The 17,884-nt window shown below is 42.4% G+C and overlaps 1 protein-coding gene across 11 annotated transcripts in view; it reads right to left on the bottom strand.

Moving 5' to 3' along the window:
• The window catches only part of Garnl3 (GTPase activating Rap/RanGAP domain like 3), a 148,730-nt gene that overhangs the window by 90,770 nt on the left and 40,076 nt on the right, over positions 1-17,884 (bottom strand). For 7 of the 11 annotated variants that reach the window (XM_036183416.1, XM_036183417.1, XM_036183419.1 and 4 more), the window contains one exon: positions 13,394-13,463. The exons of 2 other annotated variants lie outside the window; for them this stretch is intronic. In XM_036183416.1, the coding sequence (XP_036039309.1) occupies positions 13,394-13,463 (70 nt within the window). Of the gene's footprint in view, positions 1-13,393; positions 13,464-14,206; positions 14,375-14,505; positions 14,675-17,884 lie in introns of those variants that run through there. 2 more of the 11 variants (XM_036183420.1, XM_036183423.1) reach the window with 2 other exon arrangements.

Below are 17,884 nucleotides of genomic sequence, written 5' to 3'. Positions count from 1 at the left end.
TCTCTCCCTCTGTCGCTCTCTTCCCCACCTATTCCCATCCTCACCCATCCCCAGTCTGCCCACAAAATCTATTCTATTTCCTCTTCCCAGGGAGATCCATTCATTCCCTCTAGACCTCTCCTCTTTATCTAACTTCTCTGGGTCTGTGATTATAGTGTGGTTATCCTTTACTTAACAGCTAATATCCACTTATAAGTGAGTACATATCATGTTTGTTTTTCTGGGTCTGGATTGCCTCACTCAGGATGATTTTTTCTAGTTTCATCCATTTGCCTGAAAAATTCATGAAGTCATTGTTTTCTAACAGCTGAATAATACTCTACTATATAAATATACTACATTTAAAAAATCCACTCTTTAGCCGAGAGATAACTAGGTTGTTTCCAGTTTCTGGTTATTATGAATAAAGCCTCTATAAATATAGTTGAGCAAATGTCCTTATAGTAGGATGGGCATCTTTGGGTATATGCTCAAGAGTGGTATAGACAGATCTTGAGGTAGATAGACTCCCAATTTTCTGAGGAACCACCATATTGACTTCTGTAGTTGCTGTATGAGTTTGCACCCCCACCAGCAATGGAGGAGTGTTCCCCTTGCTGCACATCCTCTCCAGCCAGAGGTGCCATTTGTGTTATTGATCTTAGCTTATTCTGACAGGTGTAAGATGGAATCTCAAAGTAGTTTTGATTTGTATTTCCCTAATACATGTTCCTTTTATAATAACCACAAACAATATAAACTATCTTGAGGTAACCATAACCAAGCAAGTGAAAGACGTGTATGACAAGAACTTCAAGTCTTTAAAGAAAAAATTGAAGAAGATACCAGAAAATGGAAAGGTTTCCCATGCTCATGAATCAGTAGGATTAACAGTAATAGTGGCTATCATTTTTACCAAAAGCAATCTACAGATTTAACACAATCCCCATCAAAATTCCAACACAATTCTTTACAGCTCTTGAAAGTACAATACTCAATTTCATATGGAAAAACAAAAAACCCAGGATAGCTAAAACAACCCTGAACATGAATTGTTGTTGTAACATGAATCTTAAAAGGTCTTATTAATAAAAAACTTGGAGCCAGATATTAGGGTGAAAACTAAGAGATCAGAGGAATAGAACAAGCCACAGTCAACCTCACCTCGCCAATTTCTCAGCCTATCCTGTTTCCATGAATCCTCAGACTGAAAGCCTCTGAGTCCTCATCTCTGAGGATCTCAGGTTCTTGGTTCTCATGCCTTATATATCTTTCTGCTTCCTGCCATCACTTCCTGGGACTAAAGGCATGTATCCTTCCCAAGCAAAGACATAAGATCTCAAGTGCTGGGATTAAAGGTGTATGCTACCACTACCTAACCTCTATGTTTAATATAGTGGCTGTTCTGTTCTCTGACCCCCAGATAGGTTAATTGGAACACACAATATATCAACCACACCTGATGGCCAATGAAGTTGAACATTTCTTTAAGTGTTTCTCAGCAATTTTAAATTTCTCTAGTGACAATTCTGTTTAGATCTGTAACCCATTTTTAAACTGGATTGTTTGGTTTGTTGATGTCCTGGTTCTTGAGTTCTTTATATATTTTGGATATTAGCCCTCTATCAGATGTGGAGTTGGTGAAAATCTTTTTTCATTCTGTAGGCTGCTGTTCTGTCCTATTGGTGGTGTCCTTTGCCTTACAGAAGCTTTTTAGTTTCATGAGGTCCCATTTATTAATTGCTGATCTTAGTGCCTGCGCTTGATGTTCTGTTTAGGGAGTTGTCTCCTGTGTTGGTGCGTTCAAGGTTGTTCCCCACTTTCTATCAGGTTCAGTGTATCTGGTTTTGTGTTGAGGTTTTTGATCCACTTGGACTTGAGTTTTGTGCAGGGTGATAAATATTAATTTATTTGCATTCTTCTACACATGGATATCCAGTTAGACCAGCACCATTTGTTGAAGATGCTTTTCTTTCCATTGTGTATTTCTGAATTCCTTATCAAAAATCAGGTATCCATAGGTATGTGGATTTTAGTCTGGGCCTTTGATTTAATTCCATTGATCAGTGTGTCTGTTTTTATGTCAAAACCAAGTGGGTTTTTTTTTTTTTAATATAATTCTTGTTCTGTAGTACAGCTTGAAATCAGGGATGGTGATGTCTTTGGAAGTTCATTTATTGTTCAGGATTGTTTTAGCTATCCTGGGTTTTTTGTTTTTCCATATGAAGTTGAGTATTGTACTTTCAAGAGCTGTAAAGAATTGTGTTGGAATTTTGATGGGGATTGTGTTAAATCTGTAGATTGCTTTTGGTAAAAATGATAGCCACTATTACTGTTAATCCTACTGATTCATGAGCATGGGAAACCTTTCCATTTTCTGGTATCTTCTTCAATTTTTTTCTTTAAAGACTTGAAGTTCTTGTCATACACGTCTTTCACTTGCTTGGTTATGGTTACCTCAAGTTAGTTTATATTGTTTGTGGCTAATATGAAGGGTGTTATTTCCCTGATTTCTTTCTCAGTTCATCTGTCATTTGTATACAAGAGGGCTACTCGTTTTTGTTTTTTATTTTGAGTTAATCTTGTATCTAGCCACATCACTGAAGGTATTTATCAGCTATAGGTGTTCCTTGGTAGAATTTTTGGGGTCGCTTAGGTATACTGTCATATCATCTGCAAATGATGATACTTTGACTTCTTCCTTTCCAATTTGTATCCCCTTGATCTCCAGTTTTCTTACTGTTCTAGCTAGAACTTCAAGTACTATGTTGAATAGATATGGAGAGTGGACAGCCTTGTCTTGTTCCTGATTTTAGTGGAATTGTTTTGAGTTTCTCTCCAATTAATTTGATGTTGGCTATAGGCTTACTGTAAATGGCCTTTATTATGTTTAGGTATGTTCCTTGTATCCCTTGTATCTCCAAGACCTTTATCATGAAGGGGTGTTGGATTTTGTCAAAGGCTTTTTGGCATCTAAGAGATGACCATGTGGTTTTGTTTTTCCTTCAGTTTGTTTATATGGTGAATTACATTGACTGATTTTCGAATGTTGAACCCTCCCTGCATCTCTGGGATGAAGCCTACCTGATCATGGTGGATGATTTTTTTGATGTGTTCTTGGATTTGGTTTGCAAGTATTCTGCTGAATATTTTTGCATCTATATCCACAAGGGAAATGAGCACATAATTCTACCAGACTTTCAAAGAAGAGTCAACACCAAAATTTCCCAAATTATTCCACAAAATAGAAACAGAAGGAACACTGCTAAATTCATTTTATGAGACCACAGTCAACCTGATAACCAAACCACATAAAGATTCAACAGAGAAAGAATTGCAGCAAGCACTTTTAACCAGTGAACCATTATCTCCACCTCCAAAATCATGGAGTTTTAAAGTAAATACAACCCACTGTAGATAAAGTGTGTGTGTGTGTGTAGGGGGGGAGTGAGTAGCCCATCAGCTGCCATCTGTGTGACAATAGGGAAATTAACTAGCCTTTCAGAATCTCAGTAATCTTGTCTATAAAATGCAGTTGATCATAGTATCTACATCTCTGTGGGTCTCGTGAAATTTCAATTAGTTTGCATACACAAAGCACCCAACTGGCATTGTCTATGTGATTGGTGTGAATAGCAAGGAGGCCTTTGGTGCTCTGTCAGGACCAGCCTGGGGGGGAGCAGGAAGGGTAACATCAGAAGTGAGGAGGGAAGTCACAGAACTGGTGTACGGTTCAGAACGAGAACTCCAAGAATGGCTGACATTTATTCCCGATGTAATTGAAACGTTCACATCTATTGAGCCAGCCCAATTTGAGATAATGCTTTAAAAGACTACAACCCAGTGATAACTGCAGGTGACCAAGGAAAAAGTGGAGGCAAGAAGCACACGGTCCCCTAAGCATCTGCTTTCATTAAGAGGGTAAAGTAATTCATTATCAACTCACGTCTAACAGGAGTAAGTGGGGGTGTGAAACTGTGGGACTTTTCTGGTACATTGATCATGGTAGGTGACATTGGATTTTTTTTTTTTTTGCTATGATTTTTACTGCTAAATTCACTTAGCAAAGTCATTTTACACATCAGACAGGTGTCAATGGGAGACAGAAAGACTATTCTGTTCAGGGTTAGACGAAGAAAATGAATTTTTGTTTATGCCCCACCTTATGTTTTAAAGAGGATTCAAAGCAGCTTATGGATATCTTATTCAAAGGAGAAAATTAGACACAGAGCATACAAGAGAATATCAGATTTGGGTAATCAATCTGAAAACTGAGGGTAATGTGTGTTATAAGAGGAAATCTTAAGCCAGGCGGTGGTGGCTCATGCCTTTAGTCCCAGCACTCAGGAGGCAGAGGCAGGAGGATCTCTGTGAGTTCAAGGCCAGCCTGGTCTATAGAGTGAGTTCCAGGACAGGCTCCAAAGCTACACAAAGAAACCTTGTTTCAAAAAACAAAACAAAAACAAAGAGGCAAGTCACAAAAAGTTCTGAGCTTCCTGGAAGTCACTGCAAAGAGAGAGACCTCTTTGACTCAGAGAGTGCAGACTGACAGTGAATTTATTTCTAAGGAGAAGGGAGCTACTTTTTGGTCCTAAGGAAAAATTTTCTCCTAAGTTCTATTAAAAGAGACACTGACAGACTGATCAAAAAATCTCAGCAGCCTCTGCAAGACACTCCATATTCTACTTGACTGGTTTTCACTGTCCATCAGAGGGAGTTAAAGGCACAATGCCAGGGCACAGACCAAGAAATGCAGGTCTTAGAGGGGTTAGGCAAGGCAGGCCAAGTGTGTTCCTAGCTGTTGTCTAGCTAGGCTTGACCCAGGAATGAAATTTAAAGTGTAGACATCTCTTGGGGTAACTCTTGGACAGAAAATAGTTTGAAATTATACTTTTGAGCTCAAACTTGAAGCAGGCTACTCTGCTCTGCTGGTTAAGGTGGTTGTTCTCACAATGGTCCTGGTTTTCTTAGGAAACACCCTGTAGGCAGCAAGGCTGTTGGAATGGAAGATTGCAGACTAATAGCCAAATGTAAATCTCTAAAATATGTAATTTATGCATATGTGTATGCCTGCCTGCTTGTCTAAACGTGTACCACATGCATGCAGTGTCCAGAGAGGACAGAAGAGGGCATAGGAGCCTTTGAAACTGGAATAACAGTTGTGAGTCATGACTAACAGAATGTGGACTTGTAGATTAAGACACAGATCTGGGTTTAAATGTCACCTCTGGCAAGCATTAGCTGTGGAACCTCAGACCATCAATGCATGGGACCCATTCAGAACTCACATATGTTTTCTGAGCATCCACAGGATGAAGCACAGCCAAGCAACACCTACCTCATCTGGCTGTCTGTAAATATTCAATATGCAGCTGCATCTCAAATAGCTCAGCACAGCATACGGTAAGCATTTAATAAATGTTAGAACTAATAATAACAACAGTAAAATAACAGCCACAACAGAAGACGTCTGGCTCCGTGCTCATGTGCTGACATGCTGAACTCCTCTCCAGTGCTACTCTCAGAAGACAGCCTGGTAAAATTTCAAAGTCAGCCAGACTGATCACCCACAAAGGCAGGCTACATCATGTTAAGTTGCTGGTGAATACTCCAAGACAGATGTGTGCCTTGGGGTCCCTCAGGGGGCTGACCTGCTGCATAAAACTCAGACACAAGCCAGATACCCTGGAGAACATCTGTCCAAATGGGAATTTCAGTTGTAGAATGTTTAATTCTTGATATTCCCAAGGGAAATATGCTGTTACTTCCTCTAATCTCTCAATTTGGTCATGCCACATGGAATATGATTTTGTCAATAAAATGCCCATAAAAACAGAAGGCATCACCAGCTCCAAATGAAGAAAAAAATGTTTCTGCTAGGGATGCTGAACCAGCAGCTAAGTTACTCACTAGCAAAGGATTGTCTCTGTAGAACAGTCCCAAGTGCAGTTTATATTTGTGCCCAAGCAAAAATACAAATGACTTCTCACCAAATTTTGAGGGGGCTGGGTGACAGCTTCGTCAGAACAGAGCTTGCTATACAAGCGTGGGGATCTGGGTTTGATCCACGGAAGCCATGTTGAAAATGCTAGGCACCAACTGACATTTTATGTCACCATGTAAAACCTCTAGTGCTGAGGACGGGTCACTGGCCAAGGGGGTCCTATAGACACCCCTACCCCAAACATCAAGGGCTAATGCCAAGGGTATATTGTTTTCTCTCTACAACCTGATGGTAAAGTCCTATTGCTGAAGACACTATTTAGTTATGTCTTTGAATATAGAGAAATCGAGCTGGTGCCGAACTAGAAGCTTCATCCCTACTGATAGCATTCATGGGGCTGGAAGGTACTTTACACACGGCTTGGGGGGCTGAAAAGTAATCATCAGTATCATCTAGCTACGAACTCTCTGACCTACAAGATACACTGGTGTAAGAATGGCACAAATGTTATAGGACTGACCAACCACTTTTTTGTTTATTTACTATTAGGTTTGTGGCCCACTTCATAAGGTGGAATTCATACCTGGGCACTGCTAAAGTGGTCGAGAATCCAAGAACAGACAGATCATGGGTCCTAGGGGAAAACCTACTACTGTTATTCTGCTAAAGTAACAGCAATAAAATGAGAAATCTACAACTAGACAATGTGTAGAGAGTGAAAAACTTCTCAGCCTTGAATGGGATGTCTTTATCAAACCCTCCCTTCAAGGCTCAGAGATATATCTGGTAGAGGCAGAAAGACTGTAAGACCCAGAGGTGATGGATGACTCCATGGAAACAGTGTTTTCCAGACACAGCAGAGCGGAAACACACACAAACTTACAGAGACAGTGGCTGCATGCACAAGACCTGCACAGGTTCAAATCTGACAGAATCTCAGCACTGAGAAAGGGAAGTGGACACAGAGTCCTGCCCTTAACCAAGTAACTATTTGCATCTGATACCTGCTAGGAAAGGGAAAGACAGTTTTCTCCAATGGAGTGTCATTAAGTGTATCAACCACACTCTAGGGCAAACCCCATGCCCAGTAGTTGACCAACACAAAACAGACTCCATTTGTGTGTGTGTACATGTGTGCTTTCTGTTTTGTTTTGTTATGTTTTGTCTTATTTTTTTATTTTCATTTTTTGTATTTGTTTTTTTGACAGAGAGAAAGGAAGAACATGACTCTGGGTGGGCAGGGAAGTGAGGAGAATCTGGGAGGAGCTGGGGAAGGGGAAAATATGCTCAAAATATATTGTCTAAAATTTCTTACAACAACAACAACAACAATGATAATAATAAAGCTGAGCATGGTGGCATGTGCTTGTGATTCCCATTCCTACTTATAAATAGATGGAGGCAGGAGTCTTAGGGTTTCCTGGTTGGCCACCCTAGCCTAATTGCTGAGTTCCAGGCCAATTGAGAGACCCTATCTCAAAAAGCAAGGAGTGTGGAACCTGAGGGATGACATCTGATGTTGACCTATGGGTTCTACACACACACACATACACACACACACACACACACACACACACGTACACACAGACACACACACATATACACACACAACACACACCACTACCACCACCACCACCACCAACAAGCCTTTAAGGATCTTCCAATATGAAAATCTGCACATTCCAAGCAGGCTCATTGCCAGCCATTCAGACAGCACACATGCCAGACATCTTTTGAGACCACTCTAAATTCCTAACAACAAAACTCTGCCACCTTCAGAAGGAAGCATCACTCTGCTTCTTTCCTGCACGGCATGCATGCAGAGAGTGTGAGCTCACCCATTAAGACATGCATGTCAAAGGAATGGACAATATTCCAGCCTGATTTATGCTAATCTGAAATCACTTGCAGATGGTGACTTCCCAGAAGTATCAAAAGGCAGGGGTGCATGACAATCTGCAGCTGGACTGCACTGAGCAGAGGTCTATATTGTGCTTAGACCATTTATCACTTCTACCACATCAGTTTCCTGTCTATCCAGTCAAAGGGCATGAACAGATCAATAAAAGCTACAAACAATCTTTTGCTGTCTATGACAGATTTTGATAGAAAGTGATGAGGAATGGTTGATGGTGTAATAGCTGTGCCTTGCTTGGACTGTTGCCAGGAGAGACTGGACTTGCACTCCATCAGGAAGAAAAATGGCATATGTTAAGGCAGAATGTGCAGCAAGCTAATGAGTCTAACTGTATTGGTGGTGGTCAAATAGGCTTCCTTTATTTATTTTTCATGGGTTAGACTGCTCTCTAGTTTCTGTCAAGCTATGAGAGTATTCATTCATTCAATCAATATTATTAAGTGACTAATGCTATTATTGTGCTTAGTACTGGGGTTATATGAGCAAACAAGCAGCCAAGATTGTTATTTGGGGGGAGGTTTAATAATTTGTATCTGTACTTATGGGATTAATGAAAGTGGCAGGAATAAGTCCACTAGGAGAAGCAGCAAGTTTCATGAGATGCTTTTACACAATCCACTGCAGGAGAGAAAGTTGTTGATCCATGGGGGTGGAGGTGGAGGTGGGGAGGTGTTCCAATTCTGCGTGTGTGTGTATGTGTGTGTGTGTGTGTGTGTGTGTGTGTGTGTGTGTGTGTGTGTATGCGTGCGTGCGTGTGCATGCACCCAAGCACCTGTATGTGCATGCGTGGAGGTCAGAGGTAGACATTGGTGTTTTCCTCTACAATTTACTACTTCAGGTTTTGAGATAGGGTCTCTCACGAATCTGGATCATCGACTGACTAGACTGACCAGCTAGTGAGCATTCAGGTTCCATGTGTCCCTGTTTCCCAGTGCTAGGATTACATGCCACACTTGTTCTGAGGTGCATGCAGTAAGCACTCTGCCTACCACACTACCTCCATAGTCCTTCTTTAACCTGATTCTATGTCCTCTTCAGAGATAATCTTCCCTCTCCAAAAACTGTCCAGGGAATGGTTCTAGAAGGCTAACTTTGTATCAAATGACCCCACTACCTTGACACATCCCAACCCAAGAGGAATGAATCCACGATTTTCTAGTTGAAATTTGAAACTCAAGTTCAAGAAATGAAGACTATGATGGGAATTAAGAGATGGAACCTATGTGATCCAGGGAGACTGGGGCACTAACACCAATTCAGTAATAAAACAATTTATGAAAACTGAAGCACACTGCCAAGTTAAAGAACAGCAGGGATCAACGTGGATTGGGGTAGGCTTTGAGAAGACAGCATTAAGCTCAGGCCATGCAGAGCACTAGGAAATCCTTGCAGAGAGCAAATGTAGCAAATCCTTCCTGGGGCATGAAGAAACTGAGGCTATTCTAGAGAGCAGTGAGGTCAAGTCAAAGCATGGAGAGAAAGAGCAAGGTAAAGTATGGGTTAACAGTCCAGAATGAAGCACAAGGGCAATCAAGAAGGAAAAGACTTCATAGTCTCCATATTTTAGAATATCACTCTGTCCTAAGATAGACATAATGACCAATGAGATAGAAGAAAAAGCCCCCAATTAACTCACACGTACAGTCAACTGATGTTTTTGAAGGGTTCTGTGACCTATCGAGAGAGGAAAGACAGTCTTCATCAAATGGTGCTGGGATAGCCCACTATGTGTGTGGAAAGAGTGAAGGTGAGCTCGCCACTCGCACACACAGAAAGCAATTCAAAGACATGTAACTAGAAAACTCTTCAAAGAAAGGGGGCTGGTTTGCAGAGTGAGACAGAGGAGAGGAAGGGATGAGGCCTCATGCGGATTGGAGGGGACAGCTTTCCTGTCCTGTCACACTATTCTAGTGAGACTTACTCCACAGTGGAGCCAGACTGAATGCGCAGCCCAAACACACGCTTTCTTGAAAGGAAACAAGCACTGGTTACCACCAGGGGCACAGCTGAGGTCCAGGTGGTTTGCAGCCTGGGGGCAGGACACAAAGTGTGAGGCAGTTGCTTTCTGAAGCTAGACCACAGCTCTTTGAGAGCCCACAAACTGACTTATCTCTCCACTCCCTCTGAGAAGCTAGCACAGGGCCTGCCCCAGGGTAGGGCTTCAAAACTTGTCGAGAGAAGGCTGAAGAGTCCTGTGGGGAGTCCACAGGGATCCAGGCTTCCAGATTCTCATGAAATTTACGTACAACCGGTACCTGTGGAATGAAGTACTGCGGCCACCCTCATTACTGATTTGAATGCCCTTGCTTAGTTCTGATCAAAGACTTCTATAACTGTGCTGTCTAAAGCCAACATTTATGCTAAATTTTCAATTTCCTGGAACCCTTCTCTGAAGTCTGAGTTCTGTGATTCCCAACAGTCTTCATCACACCGGTTAAGAAAAGCTAGAGTTGTTTCCTGATGAACATAGAACATACACATCACAGCAAGTCATAACATATGGACATTTCTCATCAGTAGATTCAGTCAACTACATGGAATATATTAGGGGGAAACTGTGTGTGTAATGAACATGTGTGGACTGTTTTCTTGTTATTTTCGAACATAACTACTGTTTCTGTGGCATTTATGTTGTATTAGGTATCGTGAGTGCCCAGAGGTGACAATGCATATGGAGGATGTGTGTCGGATGTATGCAAAGATGCTACTTTATGTAAGGAACTTCAACATCCTTAGATTTCAGTATCCAAGGGGGCGCTAGAATGAAGCCTGCCATAGGGACCAACCTATTGTATTACTCGGAGGTGAGAGAAAACATCACCTTCCTTTAAAAAACATGGAGTGGCAATTTCAGTGATCTTTGATCTCAAAGCTGGAGTTCCGCTCACTTCATCTGTCTCGGTCATTCCAACCATCAGTGCAGATATTGTTTTTTGATATGGAAAAATGAGGCACAATGTAGTTCACAGAAGGAAGAAAACTGTTATGAAAAACAGTTCAGTGCCAAGACTGACTGCCACATCCAAATCCAAACAGTGACTCTGAAGATGACATGCACAAAAGATATTTATACAACAGTTAAATGGAAAATTCATAATGCAAAATTAAGTGCATGATTTTATTACACCCATGTAAAAGTGAAGTTTGTAGCCTTACAAACCAGAGGTGCTAAAGAGAAATGAAAAAACTTGCTACAAAGTAGTGAGATTGTCCACGGAATTTTAAAATACACTTAAATGTTAATTAAAATAAAATTATTTATTATGACTATTAATTAAAATAGTCATTTATTTATTTTTATGTGGATGAGTATTTTGGCTGCATATATGTCTGTGTCCATAGAGGTCAGAAGAGGGAGTCAGACCCCTGGAACAGGGGTTACAGACAACTGTGAGCCTCCATATGGGTTCTAGGACTTGAACCTGGGTCCTTTGGAATAATAGCAAGTGCTCTTAATTGTTGAGTCATCTCTCAACCCTACTTAAATTTTACCTTATCATATTTTAAAAGGCCACACACAGCTCCAGAGGGAAATCATGAACAATGGACTGAGGAGTTTGTTCCCTCATCAAGTTGGGAATGGTTGGTGACTAGTCAGATTCGTGAATGTGGCCCTCCAGGTGTGGTCTGGGGTCCACAACATCAAGGGCAATCCAGGAACTTGTTAGGAACTCAAACTGTGGGTTAACTCTGCTGCATTGGTAGCCCAGCAGTCTATGATCTGATAGCTTTCCTGCTGACTCTGATGTCTGCTCAGCTCACCTGCTGCTCTCCAGGGCCATTTGGGTATTAATCTGTAGAGCTCACCTGTGCCACCCATGCTGATTTCTTTAAGTACCTCTCTCACCGTTCACCAGGGCTCCAGAGAACTTCCTGGACCCAGTCCAGTCTTCATCTGACTATGAAAGTCCTACTTCTGATCCTGAATTTCAGCCTCACTACTGTGGCAGGTGAGCATGAACATGCTAAGTGCTGGGTGCCATTGTCTTATCTCATCCTCATGGCAAAGCTACAGAAGAAAAGGTGACTGTGCCTATTCTATGGATGGGAAAACTGAGGACAAGAGACATTCAAAGTCGTGTCAGCAGTAAATGATGGAACAAGGAAGACTTAGAGTGCATGCAGAGAAGTCTAGCCACTTTACTGATGACTGGTGGCAGATGTGGAGGAGTGGAGATGTGAACCAAAGCCTGCTGGCTTTGCTTTGTTACTACTCCCCAATACCTTACCTCTAGACAGGGCCGTTTGCCCACTGCCTTCATGGAGCATCATTGCCAAGGATCCTGCTCTCCACCCACATCTGCCATCTATTCTTCACCACCTCCCATGTCCTACTTCCTTCATGAGGCCTTCCATGCCATCTCCTTGAGGTTTCCTGCTAGGCAGGTGGTTTCCTCCCTTCTCTTAGCTCCTATCATGTTATCTTTCTCTATTTAGCTCTTCCTATTCTGAATTATACTCATGCCCAGGCTCCTTAGGAGAAGCAGTGGTCTGGGTCAGTGGGCTAGGTGTTGACAATGACTGATAGAACTCGCACTGAGTCGATCGATGTGTCTTTGATGTGGCTATTCTCATTCTAGATTCATTCTATAGATTCATTCTATAATCATTCTATAGGCTCATTCTATATTCATTCTGCTCATCCCTTAAGAACAAAGACCAAATCTTTTATGTTATACTCAAAATACTCAGCCAAGGGCCAGGCACTGGTATTCAACTCTGGTGTAAGCTGCTCTCCTAGCTACACCCTGTAACGATGCAGCTTATACTAACAGTGGGTACCTGGCTACTATGCTAGTGGACAGAAACAACTCCCTTTTTCATTAACAGAATAGTAGAATTAAGGTCCTCAATTGCGGTCAATAAGAACCAGCAGAGTTTATAAGAACATTTTCTGAAACTGGTTCAAATCCCATGCAATTGGAAGACTAAATCACAATCCTATCTTTAAAAACTGAGTCTACCAATGCTTTCAATTTCCCTCTTTGAGAAGAATATACACTCTAAAAAACCATATCACAAATTCTCATGTCTCATTATAAAAAATTAGATATTTTCATTTTAGACATTTATCATCTGTTACAGTTACCAATCTTGTCCAACTAATAGGCTTTTAACAGGAAAATATCTCATATGTTCTAACTCCTGTACCACACCCAGAAAGCAAAGATAAAATCAGAATGTGAAAGTCAATAATCATTAAACTTTTAAAACTAGATCTGTTGCAGAAACAAGATAACATAAAAATGAAATGCTACCTTTCTTAATTTATAAATTACTTAATTCTATGTACTGCTTAATACAGAAAAATACCAAGCCACAATATATTTTTAACAAACTGGAAGACACAAGATTAAAAGTACGTAGCAATGAAAAGAGATAAAGATGATCAAATGACCATAACCTTTCAGCTGTTACCGATTCCAATTAAATCTTGACATGGCACACATATAGTTTAATAGTAAATATACAACAAAAGGGGTTGATGAGCTTGGCAATCGCCTCTAAGTCTGAATCAATGTACCACTACTGAACAGACAGCATTAACTTACCAGCTCCACAGATCCATAATGTTTCCTACTGAAATCCCCACGTCTACAGCCTAGGTCTTCTGAGACAGAGCTGGAACAAAAATGCTTCATCAGTATTATACATAGCGATCTGGCTACACACCTTCTGAGAAAAAAAAAAAAAAGGCTGCTATGGAACAGGCTTGCAGTGCCCGGGCACCTCACTGCAGGGGAGCCTCCTTGCAACAGACACTGTCCCCAGCAGCCATTGCAGAGCCAGGCTTTCATGGAGCCCTCAGTCAAAAGAAAAACGTCCAAGTCATCCCTAGAAGTATAGAGGATGATTGAATTAAATATTTAGTTCATTTGGAATCAATTGAAATTCCCAAAGCTATTGGTGGGTTATGATTTCATTCCGTATTACTGAAGGGATGGCAGCCCTGCAGGAACTTGAGGCAAGGGACAAAGCTGCTGAACCAGATCTTGCAGTTATCTTTTGCTTAAAAGAGTAGAGTCTCTTTGTTCCAAATATGCAACATAAAAATAACCAGCATCATTTAAAGCTGTATTTTAAGGAGGAGACAAAAATTCCCAAATCCTCATAAGCTCCCCTCCCCTTCCCCAGCATTTAATTTAAGATTTTTACGTGTTAACATGAGAGAGAGAGAGAGAGAGAGAGAGAGAGAGAGAGAGAGAGAGAAAGAGAGAGAGCGCAAGAGCACACAGAATAGAAAATACGAAAATCTAACATCTAAGACATCTAAGTATATTCACTTTTGACATGGCAGCAACTAATACATCCCACCCTCCCCTCTACCCCCACCCAAATAGGCTTAATCAGAGAAGCAAACTCACATGCTGTGGTCCAAGAGCAAGAAAAACAAAGATGAAAATTGCTACTGCATCTGCATCTTGCATGCATAGCTCCCCTCTCTAAAGGCACATACCTTACTGGCTACTTAGTCTACCTAGGACTCTATACAGTACCATGAAACAGCAGAGAACCCCCCAGCACAAACAGTTTGAATAAGTTTGCCTTGACTATGCATGCAAACAGCTCTAATGCAACAGAAAATAAAATTCCCCAAGAATCACACGTTTCATCTATTCAAACTAGTTGGACTGTCACATGCAGAGACAGGTGCGCTCAGTACCTTTTCATCCTTCCTTACAAGGTAGCTACATGTTCTAAATTACAGCCCTCCTAGCACATTCGGAAAGAGACTGACTCTAATGTTCAGCATCCAGAGTTGACTCTCTGCCAGGACACCGTTTGATAGGCTCCAAGAAAGACAGCATGAGAAAATGAGATTAGAGTCTAATGGTATCCTGCCTCCACCATCTCACAGAGATGGCTGAATTAATCTCATACAAGAAAGTTAACCTTTTCTCGCCTCACTCCTTTAGCTCAAAGTGTGTGACATTATCAATGAAGACGTTTCAAAGGGGTGCCTAGGCTATCTCCCTGCTTGGATGGATATCCTTTCTCCCCTTACTCAGAACACACACACACACACAAAATCTCTAAGAGAGACTAAAACAACTCCCACTGGTTTATTCCAGTCTGGCCTCTCTGCCCATTTGTGGAGTGTGGTCTGAAAATGCTCCTCAAGACACTGTCCTTGCTCTGCATTTTGCTTCCAAGGTTCTCTTCTGTAAGGCTGGGTTACTGTGGACAGCAGATGTCCCTCAGAGGCAGGTCTTTGTATGGCAAAGCCCACGCAGGGTGGATGCTCTGCCTTGACTGTAACCCGAGCTTTGGTTTCAAAAGTCAGGACCGTGATTTAGTCAGCAGCAGCAGCAGCAGCAGCAGCAGGTTAAACTCAACAAGCCCAATATGAAAAGCAAGAAGAGGGGCTCTGAGTCCCTCTTCTGAGAAGGTGCTAGGACATAGTGTCAGCTCTTTATCTTTGTCAATAGCCAGAAGCAAATAGCAAAGATGGCAGCTCTCAGTCCCATGATTAACACCACCCTACAGTATCCACCTTCCCTAGATGTCTCTTAGATGGGCAACAGCACCCCATGAAAACCATCAAGGCTGCCACAGCTGTAGGATGCCTGCTGTCAGCTGCTCTTTCCTCTCTCTAATTATACCCTTCTAGAACTCTGCAGAGAGCTTGCTTGTGTGAGAACCAGGATTGGGGCACATACCTTGGCCTGTAAGAGGCATCCAAAGTAGACATGTCAGAAATCCCTCGCTCCTCAGGTGCCCATACACGGGTTCCCAGTGGCAGGGGTCATCCAAAGCTCTACAGGGAACTTTGATTGTTCTGGCCCACTGTTCCACCCACTGCCTGGCACGGGTGGCAATGGAATAAGCATGCATGCAGGGATGCACACACATCATTCAGATCTTCCTGGTCAGTGCTTGACAGCAGGCTGCCTGCTGTCATCCTCCCTGATGGGCCTTTCAGTCTCCATCTAGGCAGGCCTGGCCTACCATGTAGGTGCAGCTGTGTGTACTGGATTGACAAACTTACTCTGTTCTCTTGGACTCACTGTTGGACTGTATTTGTTTCATCTTGTGATGAGACCATGGGATCTTAGCTCTGTTCAAGACAAGATGGGACAAAAATGTCAAGACGACTTGCAGACCCATGCCCTGGGAAGTGCAATAGCCTCCCTGGTGTAGCAGGGTGGGAGACTCCAAAGGCCTGCTGCATCAGGCCAGAGCTTCAAGATGAAGAAACCTAGGTATCCGTGTGTCTGTGTGGATGGCATCAGAAGTGGGAAGGGAGGCACCAAAGTAAGTGTCTTACATTGGATGTTACAATCACAATCACATAACATGTGGCCCAGATTTAAGGGACAGACAGAAGTGATAAAGAGCTAGGAAGACAGTGATCTTGCCTTACACAGCTGCAAAATTATTTGGAAAAAGTGAGATCCACAGCAATTCAGAAGGTGGACCATGTCCCTCCTGAGGCTGCAGCTTCTGGAAAGTGGGCCTGACAGAATCAGAGTGAAGTCACGTGCCGGCTCCCACTGGCTTTTTCTCAGGGAAGAAAGCAGGTTCTGGAAAGAACTAGATGGGTGTTCTGGTGTGTTTTCATTATCAACCTAACAACACAATCACCTGGGAAGAGGGTGGAAGGAAAAGTATGGGCTCAGGACCCCCAAGTTCTCAGCACAGAGGAGATTCATCTGCCCAGAAGGACAGAGCCAGGGAATAAGAGACAAAGACAGACAGAGGATGAGGGAGAAGGGGAAGGGAACAAGGGAAAGGGGGCCAGATGTATTTGCCCTGGAGGGACAGAGGACAGCCTCTGGATAGAGAGGAGACAGACGTGGCACATAGGTAAATGGCGGCTTATAAAGATAATCAGGGAAACCCTGTGTTAGGATGAGGTGTTTAATTCTGATTGGGCAGGTTAATTAGGTGAGCAAAGGGGGCTTCTGATTGCTGGACTTCAATACTTTGATAGTTGGACCTTGTCAGCCTCAGGAGGAGGAAGTGGCCAAATAAGGGAACAGACCTTGGTGGCTAGCTTTAGGACTGTAGTCTGATGGTTTTTAACAAGGCAGTGGGAATGGGCAAGGCCTGCCAGAGCCATGCTCACCACACTTGAGCTGGCCAAAGTTCCTTCAGAGGGAACCCCAACTGAAGAATTGACTCAGTCAGACTAGCCAGTGGCCATGCCTGTAGAGACTGTCTTCACTGATGATTGATGTGGGAAGGCCCAGCCTGCTATAGGAGGCACTATTGTAAGAAGGTGGCCTGGGCTGTATAAGCCAGCTAGCTGAGTATCGGCCATGAGCAAGCCAGTAAGAAGTGGTTCTCTACTGTTCCTGCTTCAAGTTCCTGCTCTGTCTGAGTCCCTCAATCACAGACCCTGACCTGGAATTGTAAGGTGAAATAAACTGTTTCTTCCCTTAGGTTGCTTGTGGTTAGAGTGTGTTTGTTTGTTTTGTTTGTTTGTTTGTTTGTTTTGTTTTTTGTTTTTTAACCACAGCTACAGAAAAGCAAGTGAGAACAATGGATTTAAGTAAGGATAGAAATACAGAGACTCCAGAGAGCAAGGGTTTCACAGAATTCAGAAATCAGCTTCTGAACCCCAAGCAAGAAGCATTCTGGCCAATGGAATATGGTGGGTTTGCACCAACGTCCACAGCTAGGCAGGAGCCTTTCCTGTGAGCAATCTGTGGTCTGTTTCCTCACTCAGTAGCTGGAATGGAGAGATCTGGGAGGACTGCAGAAGGTACAACAACAGGATGAGGCTCAGTCTCAGAGAACTACAGGAAAGAGTCGCAGTAGGAATGACCCCTCCCTGGGCTGTGTCTGAATGAGAAATAGCACACTGCTTGAAGTCACTAAGCATCAAGTTTATCAACTGCAATAAGCAGTTTTAATTATTTTTTTTCCTTTTGGTACCGGGGATTGAACATAGGGACTTATGTGTTCAAGTGCTCTATCACTGAGCTGTATCTGTAGCACGGTTTTGTTTGTTTGTTTGAATTTTCCATTTTGGAATACAGTCTGGCCTTGAACTTGGATCCTTCTCCCTCAGTCTGCAAAATAGCTGGATGATAGAC

The sequence above is a fragment of the Onychomys torridus genome, chromosome 4 (assembly GCF_903995425.1).
Source record: "Onychomys torridus chromosome 4, mOncTor1.1, whole genome shotgun sequence".
NCBI lineage: Eukaryota > Metazoa > Chordata > Mammalia > Rodentia > Cricetidae > Onychomys > Onychomys torridus.
Note: the sequence above shows the minus strand (reverse complement) of the source record. Positions and strands in the feature narration are given on the sequence as shown.